The sequence below is a fragment of the Ixodes scapularis genome, unplaced genomic scaffold (assembly GCF_016920785.2).
Source record: "Ixodes scapularis isolate PalLabHiFi unplaced genomic scaffold, ASM1692078v2 PGA_scaffold2__306_contigs__length_199485367, whole genome shotgun sequence".
Classification (NCBI taxonomy): domain Eukaryota; kingdom Metazoa; phylum Arthropoda; class Arachnida; order Ixodida; family Ixodidae; genus Ixodes; species Ixodes scapularis.
The window spans coordinates 173,058,193-173,072,822 of NW_024609857.1; the positions used below are offsets into that span (position 1 = coordinate 173,058,193).

General features: G+C 46.9%; 1 protein-coding gene across 1 annotated transcript; it reads left to right on the top strand.

The window, feature by feature from the left end:
* Nucleotides 1-8,583: 8,583 nt before the first annotated feature.
* On the top strand, nt 8,584-13,025 carry LOC120836203 (putative nuclease HARBI1). Its single transcript, XM_040222674.3, has 3 exons — nt 8,584-9,096; nt 11,400-11,541; nt 12,333-13,025. Exons 1-3 carry the CDS (start codon nt 8,620-8,622, stop codon nt 12,818-12,820), a joined length of 1,107 nt encoding a protein of 368 aa, XP_040078608.2. The 5' UTR covers nt 8,584-8,619; the 3' UTR covers nt 12,821-13,025.
* The last annotated feature ends 1,605 nt before the right edge of the window (nt 13,026-14,630 follow it).

Genomic DNA, 14,630 nt, shown 5'->3' on the forward strand with positions numbered 1-14,630 from the left:
AGAAACCTTGGCTACCATAAATTCCATGTCAGTACTCGCATATGCAATGACTTTCTTGGCGCCGTCCTGAACCTGAAGGCCACTTTCTTCCCCGATGTTTCGAGCTACGAAATTCAAACACATCCTCTGAATTCTAGTGGCTTCCTTATTCTAAATGTACCAGCTTTTCTCCAGTTGCACCCCAGTTAATTAAAAAAAAAGTATTATTGTTATTGCTATCGAAACCGAAACTTCGTTCTTCTAGTTTGGCCAAGTTTTCTCCACGATCCAAACGTGACTTCAATGATGAGATGCAAGGTGCGCGGCCAGCAATCAGGTGCACACGCGCCTGCCTTGCTAGCGTCTCAGAGAACAAACGGTCGTTCATGATATATAAATTTGATATTAATATCCATTTGCACAAAATGTGACCTTGGCCTAAGTGCTGAATTACAAGAAGAAAACAAAAGCAACCGGGATTTTGAGAAAACAAGTTTCGTTCAAGCCGTGGTTTAAAAAGTTTCGCGAAATCGCTGGCCTGAAACCGCTCTATCAGAAACAAACAAGTACGGTGGCAAAAAAAAAAAAAAAAAGAATTGATACGTCGGACATTTTTGTTTTTTTTCAAATTAATTAAGTACAACAAATAATCCTGGAAATGTGGAAACAGGTGCAGCACACGCTCGTCCTATCTGAATGAACGTGCCATTCGTTTTAGTTTTTCTTATAAAGGTTAATGTTGTAGACGCCATCAGAGAATCACACACGCAGCATGCATATAGAGCATGTAGCATGTTCCTTTTCTGCATGCGTAATTTTTGCAAAACGCCTATCGACTACTTCAGAAAAGCGCATCTGGTCGGAGTCATCTTTAGCGTTCGTGAATGTGGCGGGAACTTTGCTCGCCTCGAGAAACAACAAACACGCGCGTGCTGGGCTGTGACGTACCTAGCGCACGTGAACTTTGATTCGTAAACATCGAAAATCTGTATGCAATGGAATGAACCGTATTCGTGTACGCAAGGTGGCGGGCAGTTACTGTACAGAAAGGTTCTGCTATAATAATAATTAGAAGAACTCAGCCACCAAGCCAAATGTCATGGAGGCGAAATGTCAGGCGTACACAGATACGAATTCAATACCCATTAAAAATGATTGCTTGAATCTGCAATAATGTGTAAAGCTCAGCTAAAGTGCATCATACAATTGAAAATTTAAAATAAAAGAAATACAATGTTATGTGAAGGAAAATTTGTGCACATGTTTGTTTTGTTGTTCGTTGCCGGTGTAGGCCCTAACGCGCTTGAACACGTCCCCATGGGAAAATGAGATATTCAATATATGGCTTATTAAAATTAAATTCTTGCGTCACACTGCCCTAATAAGTGCTAAAGTTTCACGCATCTTCTCAACCTTATTTATATTGTCATTGTGGGAAAAATCAACGCCTTTAATATTTTCTGGGATATAAATCAATAAACGTGTTTTCGCTATCTATTCTAAGATAAAACATTGCACGCCAACCGTTTGACAAACGTACCAGGCCACTGCTCTGATCTGAGTCGTAGCTCCGACACTTGCTCCCCAGAACTCTATTATATTAGACACGAAGAGCTATATGTTAAAATGCGTGTCTAAGTTAAAAATTAAATTTCGCCTACGCGAATCATTTCCCACTTCCGATAGATCGGCCGCGTGATTGGAACGCCGAGCATAGCCTGAGCTGCATGTGGCGACTTTGACCTTCCGGAGCTGATTGATTCTGCCTCCCAACTAAAGTGCATATTCAATCAATATCAGGCTGCTTCAGCGGTGTGTCGCTACACACTACGTCGAATTGCGAAAGCATGTCGACGTTTCTTCTATTAAGGCCATATTCCGCCTAATAAAGGGAGCGATAACCAGGTATTTTCCTTGGCTCTCGGTTGTGACAGAACTGGGCACTTTGCATCTTTGTCCCCAGTCAAACGCTGTTCTCTCGTTTCCGGTGTCCCGTTAGCACGACGAATACGCTTAGAGTCAGTGAGCACCGCGTCTGTTCAGCGATGTCTTTTTCAGTCGTCTGCATTGCCTTGCGAGGCACTGTGAACTCTACCAGAGTACTCCCAGCGAGGATGTCTTCTATCATAAAACGGATGGAATAATATATCGTATTGACTATACAGTTTTAACGAGACGGCAGCTTGCACCGCATAGTTTCGAAAGATTACCCCCCCCCCCCCCCCCCCCCATTAAATTTTACTATAAGTTTTGCCTTTCGTTAAATCATCTACCCGGCCATTTTTGTGCATTACTACACCGCTCTAGATTTTCTCCGCCAATCTCCTTTCATCCTATTTCGGATTGCAAGTTTTTGTTCCTCTGTTCTTCTATCCTCGGGTGCAAAACACAGCTGTCCCGCCAATTTCTTTACCTCTTCATTAAAGGCAGGATGTAGCCCCGTGAACTTTGATACGACATGTTTTAGCGTCTCGTTATAACAATGGCCTACGGCACATAAGTAGTTAGATCTAAAATTATGTCCAATATATATTTTGACCTAACAGTCTCATTCTCACCATAAGCAGTTAAGAGCTTCTTAGTAAATTATCAAAGAACTCGTATTTTTGTAAGTCCTGTTCCTTGTGACATGTGCCTTGCTAAAGTTCATTTCTCTTGAACTCTCCTACCCAAGATTTTTTTCTGCTTCTTTTATTGCATTTTCAACTAACCTAGGCTGCACGTCCCCATAATTAGTGGGCAGGTACTTAAAGGTCAACTTTCAGGCTAGGTTATACGTTTTAATTATTTATTTTATTTTTACATGGTGCAGTGTTTACATTTTTTAGACAATATCGCTCATATACTTTATGTGCGCATCGAGGATCCCTCATTTTAGTTAACGTTTGTTCAAATTTCAGTTTACTTATTGCTTCTGGTCTCTCAACAGACGAGTTCATTTCCCCCTGCACACCTCCGTTTGCCCCATACGCCGTTGTCGAACATTTAGTTCCGATAGAACCTCTCAACTAATGCACAGGATCCCACCACCAAAATATATTCGAGGCACAATATTAGTTTTCATATGCCCCCAACCACTTCATATCAATTATAAATCCACAGTGCCGTGAGTTTTGTAATAGCTGAATTTATTTTTACGTACCTATCTATATTCCTTTCATGCTGCTCTAGATATTGGTCACACTCATTAAGTCATAACTCTAGATATATTGATTTTTTTCCTACGTTGTCTATAAGAATGAGTTGTACTCTCACGGGTTGTGTATTTGAGTTGTGAAACACCATTCGTTCAAACTTGTGAATACCAAAGCTCAGGCCCAAAATGCCCACTTTCTCTCCACATATAGCAGGTAGTGTTTTGGATATATGACACGAGTACTTGTATATGACCCCTGTCAAACACGTGTCCTCCGTTGGAAACTATAATCCCCGCACAATAGGCGACAGAAGCGTGAGCTAATTATCTTCGATTGGGCCTCGACTGCTTGAGGCCTCATGGAGGGGAAGCAAAATTCGGAGCTACCACTTGGGCCACGTGTACGTAATGCGGTGTCAGTCGGAGAACGAAAATGTTATCACGTTTTATAACTGCCCTATGACAAGCCTCTTCACCGGCGCAATCATTGAGCGTCGGGTTCACATTCTTAAAAATACCGGGATTGAAAATCCCTAAGGGTGATTTTTGTGTTGTCTTCTCAATTTATCCACTTCACTTTAACCCACGCATGCGAATTTGTTTCGTTTTACACAGCCCACGCTTCCCGGCAGGTATGGAACTTTAAAAAAAAAAAAAAATTGCCTTCGTGACTTTTTAACATCTCAAGTTCGCTGAAATTCTTCTACTTCTTTCTCCAACAACCGTCCCTTGCGAGACGTCAACCGGTTTTTAACGCCCGTTTGTACCACCAACGTTTAGTCAGACTTCGTTCGCACACTTGCACAACAAAAGCCACCCGGGACTCCGTGCTTCACAAAAATTGATTACCGCTTGCTTCTTTTCGTCGAACATGAATGCGGATGTCCGCCGCTGGCCTCGAAATTGCCTTAAATGCCAGCGCGTCAAGATCATCCGACACACCATCCCCCCAATCTAACCATTTCGCCCGCCAAACTGTCCACCTCGACGTAGTTGGACCTCTTCCTTCATACCGACGTGCCTGTTATCTGCTGACTTGCGTAGACCAGTTCACTCGATGGTCCGAGGCAATCCCTGTCCCCAACATGACAGCAGAGACACTCGTAAAAGCCTTCCTCGACGGCTGTGCGTCCCAATTCCGCTGTCCTAGAGTCGTAAATACCGACAGAGGAAGACTGTTTCAGTCCGCCCTTTTAGCGGCTTTTGTCTTCACCCTGGGCGTCCGACACATTCACACCACCGCCGATCATCCATCAGCTAACGGCATGGTGGAACGACTCCGCAGGCAGTTGAAGGCAGCTCTCGCCACCTATGAGCCGCGCGAAGGTTGGGCGGACCATCTCCCGCTTGTCATCCTGGGCCTTCGCTCGGCTCTCGAGTCAGACCTCGACTGTACGACAGCTGAGCTTGTATACGGTTCCCCAATGCGTCTCCCTGGAGACGTTTTCTCTCCAACCTTCCTCGACTCTCAGCACGAACCAAGCAGCTGTGTCGCAGACCCTCGACAAACCATCCGTGAGCTGTGACAAGTTCTTCTCGCTCAGAGGGGTCCTCAACACATTTTCATGAGCCAACACCTTGAGTCATGTACTCATGACTTCTTACGGCGCGATCGGATTCGTCGACCTTTTTCGCCAGCTTACGATGCACTTTTCGGTGTACTCGACCGCCAGGTCAAGACCTACACTCTCGACATCAACGGTCATCGTGACGTTCTCGCTACAGACCGTGTAAAGCCGGCCTACCTGGACACCGCCCTGCCTACGCCAGCCTCTGCGATCACTACCCCACCGCTATTTTCCTAGACCTAGACCCAAGCGGGTCACTTGGGCTCACTTTGGTTGTACAGCGATGGATGCTTGTCCGGCATCCGTCGCTCTACAGGGGGGAGCCTTATAGCGACCCTCATTGTCAGCAAAGAACGATCTATAAATAATATGAAGAAAAGGCGAGGCTCGCGTGTCGCGCGCACGTAAACGCAGTTCGAATCCTACCGCTGTCTTTACTGGTTGCTCTCCATCCAGCTCCTACACGTACGAGCAACTGTCTAGGCAAATCAAACATAATCTTGGAGCAGCGATCGCTCGAAAGCGTGAGGGGGATGAGAATTTATCTTGTCGTCAGTGGGAACGGTGTATGGGCCAAAAAATTATTATTCAGCTTCCTTCTGAAGCGCGAACTCAAAGGATGTAAAAAAATAAATGACGAGGTAATTTCGTCTCAAAGTGCGACAAAATATTTTTCCGCAGCCCACGGAAAAATTTAGATTTTTAAAATGAAGCAAATGAGCGGGAGAATGGGTCAAGTGGATAAGTTGAGAAGACAGCCCAAAGCCCTGAAAGTTTCTAAAAAATGACTTGCACCCAGAAATTCCAAACTGTAGGCCAAACACTCAACCTTAACGCCAGTGGCGTTTTCTTCTTTAGTACCTGCTTTGGTTTAAATTCCACACATCACATACATAACACTGGGAGGTTAAAAAAGTTTAGCCGGTCCCAGGCTGGCGTAAAGTTTTCAGAATGGTTTGAGGGTTACCAACTTGTCCAGGACAGGCAAGCATTTAGGTGGTTCATTTAGAAGTTTGTATACTTATAATATACATATGACACTTTCTATGGAATAGTCCAGGGCTTGGCGGGCGTTCACAGTGGCGTGCGGCACAGCGCTTCTAGTTCCCCATAAATTGCGCAGACGCAGTATCATGAAGGTGTCGTAAGGCACACCCTCTCCGTTGTGAACTGGGAGAAATCTAGTACCGTATACTGATATCGGCTGGTCTTTTTTAGCGTACGTTGCCGAATGTCTTACTGAAGAAACGACATGCCAACAATCTAGGAAAGTATGATTTACAATTTCGGGTTCGACATAAAATGCTATCAACCGATCATGAAACAAAAATACCCGGTGACGTCAAAATGTCGTCACGCTTGAGTTTGGCGATGGAGATAACTTTGTAGTAGTCGGGCAGCAAAAGTTGCCAAAGTCAATGAAGATGGCGACGTTCAAGCTCGCGGACGGGGCGGACCAAAGCGGACTATCGCTACGTTTTTACGTGTTCGCCGTTCAAGGTTCGTCAGGGACGTAATCGGGGAATACTGCCCGACACTCGCTGGTGCTGACATTTGCCGTGGAAGCTTTGGCGGCGTCGCGAGGGGCCCCATATGGTGACCGCCGAGCAGCAAGTGCTCTCTTTGAGCGTTGCTGGCGGCACATTTTGCTGCGACGAAGACGTCACCGTGCGTCGGTGTGCTGCGAGTCGCATTCTTTGGATGCTACAGAGGCGATAATCGATAACCCGGGGCTGAAGGTGGGTGGGCTTCGCGCGCCAAGTGAAGACGGAAAGACGACGGCCAAGAAGTTCAGCGATGCGAATTCAGCGGTGTTGTCGGTAAGTGCTCAATACACATTTTCTCAGTGCGCTTGCACGAGAGCTCTCGGTAGAAAATGGGTGCCTCGTTCACCGTGATGAGTGTCGTGTGAGATAGTCGCACGGATTCAAGCTTACTTGGGATTGCATGTGTATCATCCAAATGTCTCGGGCCTCAACATCTGGAAATTGTTCTGCTGCAGCACGTTGTGTACGTTTTCATTTTACGATTGCAGGTTCAAACTGGTGCAGTATCTTGTTCTTTGCTTGTGTTGTCTGAAACGTTTCTGCTGCTTTTCTGCCACACCGGGTAGGGCGCCTCGTCAAGCTGCAAGCCATGCAGCTTGACGTTTGACATTATATGCCCCATCTCCCACCTTTGTATATAAAGAAAAATAAAGAGATTATAAACTCAATTGACACCTCTTTGCTCTGAAGGCATAATTTTTGGGTATTGTGCAAGACAAGTGGAATATCTCCACCTTTTTTTAAACTTTTTTATTATTACATTTTCAGCGTTTTTGGGATGCTATGCAACTACTATCTCCAAGTAGATGCTGCATTAGCATGTAGAATTTCTATCTAGTCTTGATGTGCTTTTGGACAACTGAAAAGGTTATAAAACATTCACGTCAGATACCGCCTCACTGTTGTGTGTAGGTGACAGCGACAAAACCCTGAAGCCATGCTTGCACACCAATTCCTCGCAACCCCAATGGATGCTCTGCTGTTCTGAGGCCAAGCTTAACAAAAAGCATTGCTTAGGATTCTGTCGTAGAGCAGTGCAGGTTCCGGTGGTTGCAAAGGTGCTAAGCACAGCAACATCATTTGACTTTCTGCACAATGCAGCTCCCTTGAGCCCCAAGAGTCCGACCCCGAGGACGGTGTAAGCTTTGACAGCAGAGGACACGCTGTGCAGTTCTGAAAATCTGAGAGGTGGCCACCTCTGCAAGTATGTGCTGCCTACCAGGGTCTCCCTGCTCAAACTTGAAGCCTGGCAGCTGTTGAGGCTACTACAAGCTTTGTCTCTCGTCACATCTGCGAAATATACTTGTGTGTATCCGCTTGCAATGTTTTGTCATACTTTGTAACTTTCCAAATCAAGTAGACATGGTAAGTCCCTTTGCGCTGCAGAGTGGTCTACCTAAAAGACAGTTCAAGCGAAGTTTTGGTATGGCACCTAAAAATGGAAGTTTGTAATAAGTTGATGTTTCTGAAAAAGCTTTTTAACACAATGTTTTTGGCAGGGTAAGCTTGAAAAAATGCAAACCGCATAAGCGAAACGTCGAGGCATTAGAATAGAGAATAAAAGAGGGCCTCCTCATGGGTGGCATCTTGTTTCCCATTGACTGCATAAGCATTCTGGCTCTAACAGTATATTGTTCCAAGCATAGAGGAAGAAAGGGTGAAGAAATAACTGTGGTTGCTGGTATCTGGACGATTGAACTTGCACCGCCGTGTCACCGTTAATTGTGAAATTTCTGGTTCCCTGCATATGAAATACCGTACTGAAAAAAACCATTTGGCGCTATATGAAAATAAACGGGTCCATACCGGTAACAGTTTAACCATACCGGTCACCAGTTTGTGAAAGGGGTCGCCCGTATGGCTCAAAGGGGTCTCCCGTATGAGCCATAACGGTCACCTATTTGAACAAACAGGTCACTCCTCTGTCAAACGGGTCGCTAGTTTGGGCAAATGGGTCGCTCGTCTGGGCAAATGGGCGACTCGTTTGGGCAAAGTTGTCGCATGTTTGCTCAAACCGGTGACCATGTTGCAAACTGGGGGGCTAAGCTCGGCGCGGCGAGATCGAGGCGAGTTCTCCGCCAAACTCGCCGACCGCCGCGATTGGTCGGCGCCGTGCATGACGACACGCGCCGACACTCCCTAGATCGTGACGTTAAACGGAGGGTTTTGAGGCGGTCGGAGAGTTGCATATTCGGAACTCGCGGCGAGATGCGGTGACGTCATTGTGACGTGACAGAAGCCGCCGCGGAAGGGAAAAGCTTGCCGGCTCCGACCTAGGCGAGCTTGGGCGAGTTGGGCGCGAGATCGGGGAGAAGCGCCCAAAATGGCAGCGTTTTTGTTCGTGTTCCGCCGCCGGCGTAGGTACTTAAACCACGCCAATGCGTTTGACATGGACGACGTTGATTTTCAACGACACTATCGCCTCTCGAAAGACGTGGTAAGGTGGCTGTGCGACGAACTGCGTGACGATCCTGGCTTGAGACGGTGGAGCCGTGCACGGACCGTCGTCACCGTTGAGCAGCAAGTCCTCGTGGCGTTGCGGTTTTTCGCGACGGGAAGCTACCAGGGGTTGGTGGGGAGCGACCGAAATCTCTCCGTCCACCAGACCACGGTGAGCTCAGCCGTCCGTGCCGTGGCCGTAGCCATCGTTCGCCGCCTGGGCCCCGCGTGGGTCGCTTTCGCCGAGACCGTGGAAGAACGTGCGGCCACACAGGAAGCCTTCCTGCGACGAGGCACCCTTCAGGGCGTCGTTGGGTGCGTCGACGGGACGTTTGTGGCCATCAAGGGTCCGTCACGGTTCGACCGAACCGTCACCAAGGCGTTGTATTGGTGTCGCAAGCTCCACTACGCGCTAAACGTCATGGTGGTAAGTTTCCATTTTTGGCTCCTACCGAGTTTGTAACATGTGGTCACGTTTGTTGTAATCTGAAATCGTTATAAATCGGGGGCTTGGGGGGGGGGGGGGCTGGGGGCTGGGGGCTGGGGTTGAGGTGACTCGGATGTCCACGACTTGGGGTGCGCAGAGGGGGATGGGGGGGGGGGGGGGGGGGGGGGTCACAATGCATGTGTATATTTAGGGTCGGCTAAATTTTTTTTTTTTTTTGGGGAGGAGGGCGGTTTGATTGGGCTCGCTGGCTGGCTGGCTGAAGCCCCATGAGCCCTCCCCCTGGCTACGCCCCTGGGTCCGAGTAGTAATTGCTGCACAGCTCTATGGACATTGTAACCCTTAGCGAAAACTAATACGTTTGAAATATACCACATTCTAATTTGAGTGTATTTGAAATACAGTTCATAATTGTAAGTACACGAAAAATAGACCGAAAATATAAACTTCTTTTTTTTACTTAGTACTAAAATATAGTTCTAAAAATCATTTTAAAATACCTTTACTTCAACTACATTTGAAGTTCCCTTCATGCGTTTTGAAATATGTAAATACTAAATTAATAGGCACAAAATACCTTTCACATATATTTCTTGAAATATTTATTTAATTCATGCAAAATATACTCCAACCCTAAAAAAATGGAGCAATCAAAAATACGTGCAGAATACTCTTAAAATACCTGAAAATCGTAAATACTGTTGTGTTATACTCTAAGTACCTTTTGACTGCAATACTTTGGTAGTTTGACTTAAACTACCAAAATATTGAGAAGCTCCCCTTCTAGAAGTTTACTTCAAGCAGATATGGAGTACACTGAAGCGCCTAAATACAACATTTGATTAGTTTGTCAACTGAATTGCGCAGCATCGTACTGATAAATCAGCCCAGTTTATGTTATTGTTTCCTTTTTTTTTTTATCGAGAACACACCTGATCAGTTCCTTGCACACCAACCACAAACGGGGTTCGGGAACTACAACCAGAACATATGCTGATGCTGGAAAGCTTCAGCAGGTGCTGTGAACAGATACGTTTGGCGTGGTTTTGTTAGCACAATGTTAGTTACAACTCACCATTGTACGTGATGTGAATAGTGACTTTAATACAGTGATATTAACTACCATATTAAACAGTCAACTACTAAAAAGGAAAGCCAAAACAACTACTGTAAAATATTTATTTTTCGCGGGCTCAATACTTCGCGATTTAGGTCAAAGTTGGAGTTTTGGAATAATTCGCAAATTCTAATTTTCGCGACGCGCTGGGATCGCAATATAGATTTTAATGTTTTATATTTTGCCGGAATAGTTCACGGGACCTATTTTTAGGAATTGTAGGCGATTCGCGAACTTTGGGAGAATTAGGTCCTCACGAAAATAAAGTCGTTTACAGTATTTTAAAGTGAAGAAACTGCCTTGATTCGCTTCGTCCTGAGTGGTGCTACGCAGAGAAGCAATAACATGTATTTTATGAGCCGTTTGTGCGGATATTGTTTTAGGGACTGCGCCGAACTGTTATTAGTTGTATTAATGCCTTTTAGTAAGAGATATTGTCCACGCACTGCAAAACACTGGTTCCCCTTTGGCAGACTCCCGAGGAGAAGATCGAATACTTGGAACCCTAATAAGCGCAGAGGTGGTCACCGAAAAAATGATTACCTTCAATATGTAGGCTATATCAGGCCCTAAAGCAGTCAACGGGACTGTGAATGAGCAGTTCAGTGCGTCATGGTGTTTGTGTTTGTGTTCGTTTCTAATGTAGCTTTGTGAGATGTATTTAGTAGTGACTTCAAATACCATAGGGACATTTGCTGACAAAACCGAATAAAAAAAAAATGCGTAACCGGTTTTTAATGCACAAATGGCATCTTGAGTGTGAAGGGATAATATTTTTGGTATATCTAAAATATTTTTTGATTCATATTTATAATGTATTTTGAATACCTTACTCGCGTATTTCGAATGCGGCCAAAATAATACAGAATAAATGCAAAATGAATATCCGTACTAAATATATTTCAACTTCGTTTGAAGTACGGCCTCTTTTTGCTAAGGGAAGAGTGTTGGAAGACGTGCTTCTATTCATATTTTATACCTGTTGATGTGCACCGAGGGCACCGGTAGAAGCATATTGCACAATACTATTGACAGATGCTTATTTCTTTCTCACAGTGCGCGGGATCACTGCTAAGTTGTCTTTTTCAAAATGAAAGGAACGTAACAGATGTACACAAGCTGCGATCATCTGTTTGTCTCTGTCTTATCGCACTCTTATTTGTTGCAGGTGTGCGACGCCAACATGCGAATCCTGGCAGTCGACCCTTCGATGCCTGGCTGCTCACATGACGCCCTTGTGTGGAGGCAGTCTTGGGTGCGGCAGCAGTGCATCGCTGGCAGGCTCATCAGGCACGGGGAGTACCTACTCGGTGAGTGTACCTAAAGTGGCAGCACATTGTCAGCTCGCATAAAAACAAAATGCAGAGTACCCAGACGTTTCTTGACTTTCACATGAACAGATTGCTGTAGAACTATACATCAGTGTTTGGATGACTGGCCTAAAGCAAGACATCATGCAAAGGCTCACTTTCACGTCCTTGCTCGAGGCTCTGGAGCAGAGATGAGGAATTTAAGTTCATCTTTAGTGCATTAGGGTCGAAACTGTTGAAATCAAGAAGTGTTGTCAGTTAACCACTGAATTACACTAGGCACTGCGAGAATAGGAAAGAGAGGAGTGGGGTTGATAGGTGCTCCGTGTCTAGCCTCCAGCTGCAAACAAGCTCCTTCAAGCGTACCATTGCGTTTTATTTCAATCTCATCAAGGTGAGACTCTCGCGGGTAACAGACATGAGAAATACTCTTGGAGATAGCCTCACGGTCCTCATTCGCAGAGCTTCCACAGCATTTTCCAAAAACTCATTTCCAAGGCGTGTCATCATCACCATAGCCGGTGTCATCTGTAAAAACCTGTTGAGACGGCAAACACCTGATATTGGTTGACAGGTCTGCGGCGTCTCTGGCATGCAAATAAGATATAGCGGTGGTTTCAACAAGTAGTACTCGTTATCAGCACTACTCGGAAGCTACAAGGTTAACGCTGAATGCACACCACCTGCTTGTGGAAACGGCTTATGGAGGGTCGGACGGGATAAATCAAATTTGGTTAAAACACAGCATGTGGTTCACATATCTGAGATTAGACTTGCTATTTTTCATGCAGGAGACAGTGGGTACCCGTTGGAGCCATGGCTCATGACTCCCGTGCCTGGCCGGCCAGCTGTCTCCACACCTGCCGGGCGTTACAACGCTGCTCACGCCTCAATGAGCTCGGTGGTGGAGCGCTGCATTGGGCTGCTGAAGAGTCGTTTTCGATGCGTGCAAAAACACCGGGTTCTTTACCACCATCCAAGGATCGCCGGCACGATCGTGGCAGCCTGTGCAGTGCTCCACAACATCTGCCTCAGCGCAGGGGAATCGGATCCGGGATCATCGTCGTCGGAATCCGAGTCAAGCAGCGGCTCTGACGATGACAGCGAGGCAGACGAGAGCAGTGACGCAGCACGAGAGCGCAGAATCCTGCAGTCGAGGCGCCTCTACATTGAGGGTAAGGCCATGCGGGACCAGCTTGTGCTTGGAGCTACCACAAGTCATGTGCGTCGTGTACGTCGCCGGCTTCACCGGATCCGCCATCGTGGTCGCCACCAGTGATGGTCTTATACTTTCTGAGTGTAATGCGTGCTCAGTGCTGTGGATGTTCTGCCGGAGCCTTCTCGGACCCCGTGTGTGTGCCTGTACAGTGAGGTCTGTGTTGTGCCGGAGCCTTCTCGGACTCCGTGTGTGTGCCTGTACAGTGAGGTCTGTGTTATGCCGGAGCCTTCTCGGACTCCGTGTGTGTGCCTGTACAGTGAGGTCTGTGTTGTGCCGGAGCCTTCTCGGACTCCGTGTGTGTGCCTGTACAGTGAGGTCTGTGTTGTGCCGGAGCCTTCTCGGACTCCGTGTGTGTGCCTGTACAGTGAGGTCTGTGTTGTGCCGGAGCCTTCTCGGACTCCGTGTGTGTGCCTGTACAGTGAGGTCTGTGTTGTGCCGGAGCCTTCTCGGACTCCGTGTGTGTGCCTGTACAGTGAGGTCTGTGTTGTGCCGGAGCCTTCTCGGACTCCGTGTGTGTGCCTGTACAGTGAGGTCTGTGTTGTGCCGGAGCCTTCTCGGACTCCGTGTGTGTGCCTGTACAGTGAGGTCTGTGTTGTGCCGGAGCCTTCTCGGACCCCGTGTGTGTGCCTGTACAGTGAGGTCTGTGTTGTGCCGGAGCCTTCTCGGACTCCGTGTGTGTGCCTGTACAGTGAGGTCTGTGTTGTGCCGGAGCCTTCTCGGACTCCGTGTGTGTGCTTGTACAGTGAGGTCCATGTTGCGCCGGAGCCTCCTCGGACTCCGTGTGTGTGTCTGTACAGTGAGGTCTGTGTTGTGCCGGAGCCTTCTAGGACTCCGTGTGTGTGCTTGCACAGTGAGGTGTGTTTACTGACGGAGCTTGCTCGGACTCCGTGTGTGTGCCTGTACAGTGAGGTCTGTGTTGTGCCGGAGCCTTCTCGAACTCCGTGTGTGTACCTGTACAGTGAGGTGTGTTTACTGACGGAGCTTGCTCGGACTCCGTGTGTGTGCCTGTACAGTGAAGTCTGTGTTGTGCCAGAGCCTTCTCGGACTCCGTGTGTGTGCCTGTACCGTGAGGTCTGCGTTGTGCCAGAGCCTTCTCGGACTCCGTGTGTGTGCCTGTATTGTGAGGTCTGCGTTGTGCCGGATCCTACTTGGACTTCGTGTGTGTGTGTGTTTGCCTGTGGGTGAGGTGTGTTTACTGCCGGAGCTTGCTTGGACTTCGTGTTTCTGTACAGTGTTTCCACTCTCCTTTTCGCAAGATTCGCAGGTATGTGGAGCCTATGCAGTGTTTTGAGCTTTTTGTTTGGTGTTCTTTTGACAAGTTTCACGTGTACGGGTGTCATGTGAGAAGAAGTAGTGAGTGACGTCATGTTTGATGTTCTTTTTTGCGAGTTTCACACATACGGGTGCCTCAGGAGAACAAGTAGTGACTCTGACGTCATGTTTGATGTACATTTTTGCAAGTTTCACATGTACGGGTTTTCCGTGAGGGCAAGTAGTAACCCTGATGTCGTGTTTGATGTTCTTTTTTGCAAGTTTCACATGTACGGGTGCCTCAGGAAAATAAGTAGTGAATCTGACATCATGTTTGATGTACATTTTTGCCAGTTTCACATGTACGGGTGTTCCGTGAGGGCAAGTAGTGACCCTAATGTCGTGTTTGATGTTCTTTTTTGCAAGTTTCACACGTACGGGTGCCTCAGGAGAATAAGTAGTGACTCTGACGTCATGTTTGATGTACATTTTTGCAAGTTTCACATGTATGGGTGTTCCGTGAGGGCAAGTAGTGACCCTGATGTCGTGTTTGATGCTCTTTTTTGCAAGTTTCACACGTACGGGTGGCTCAGCAGGATGTGTTTTTGCATTAGACTTT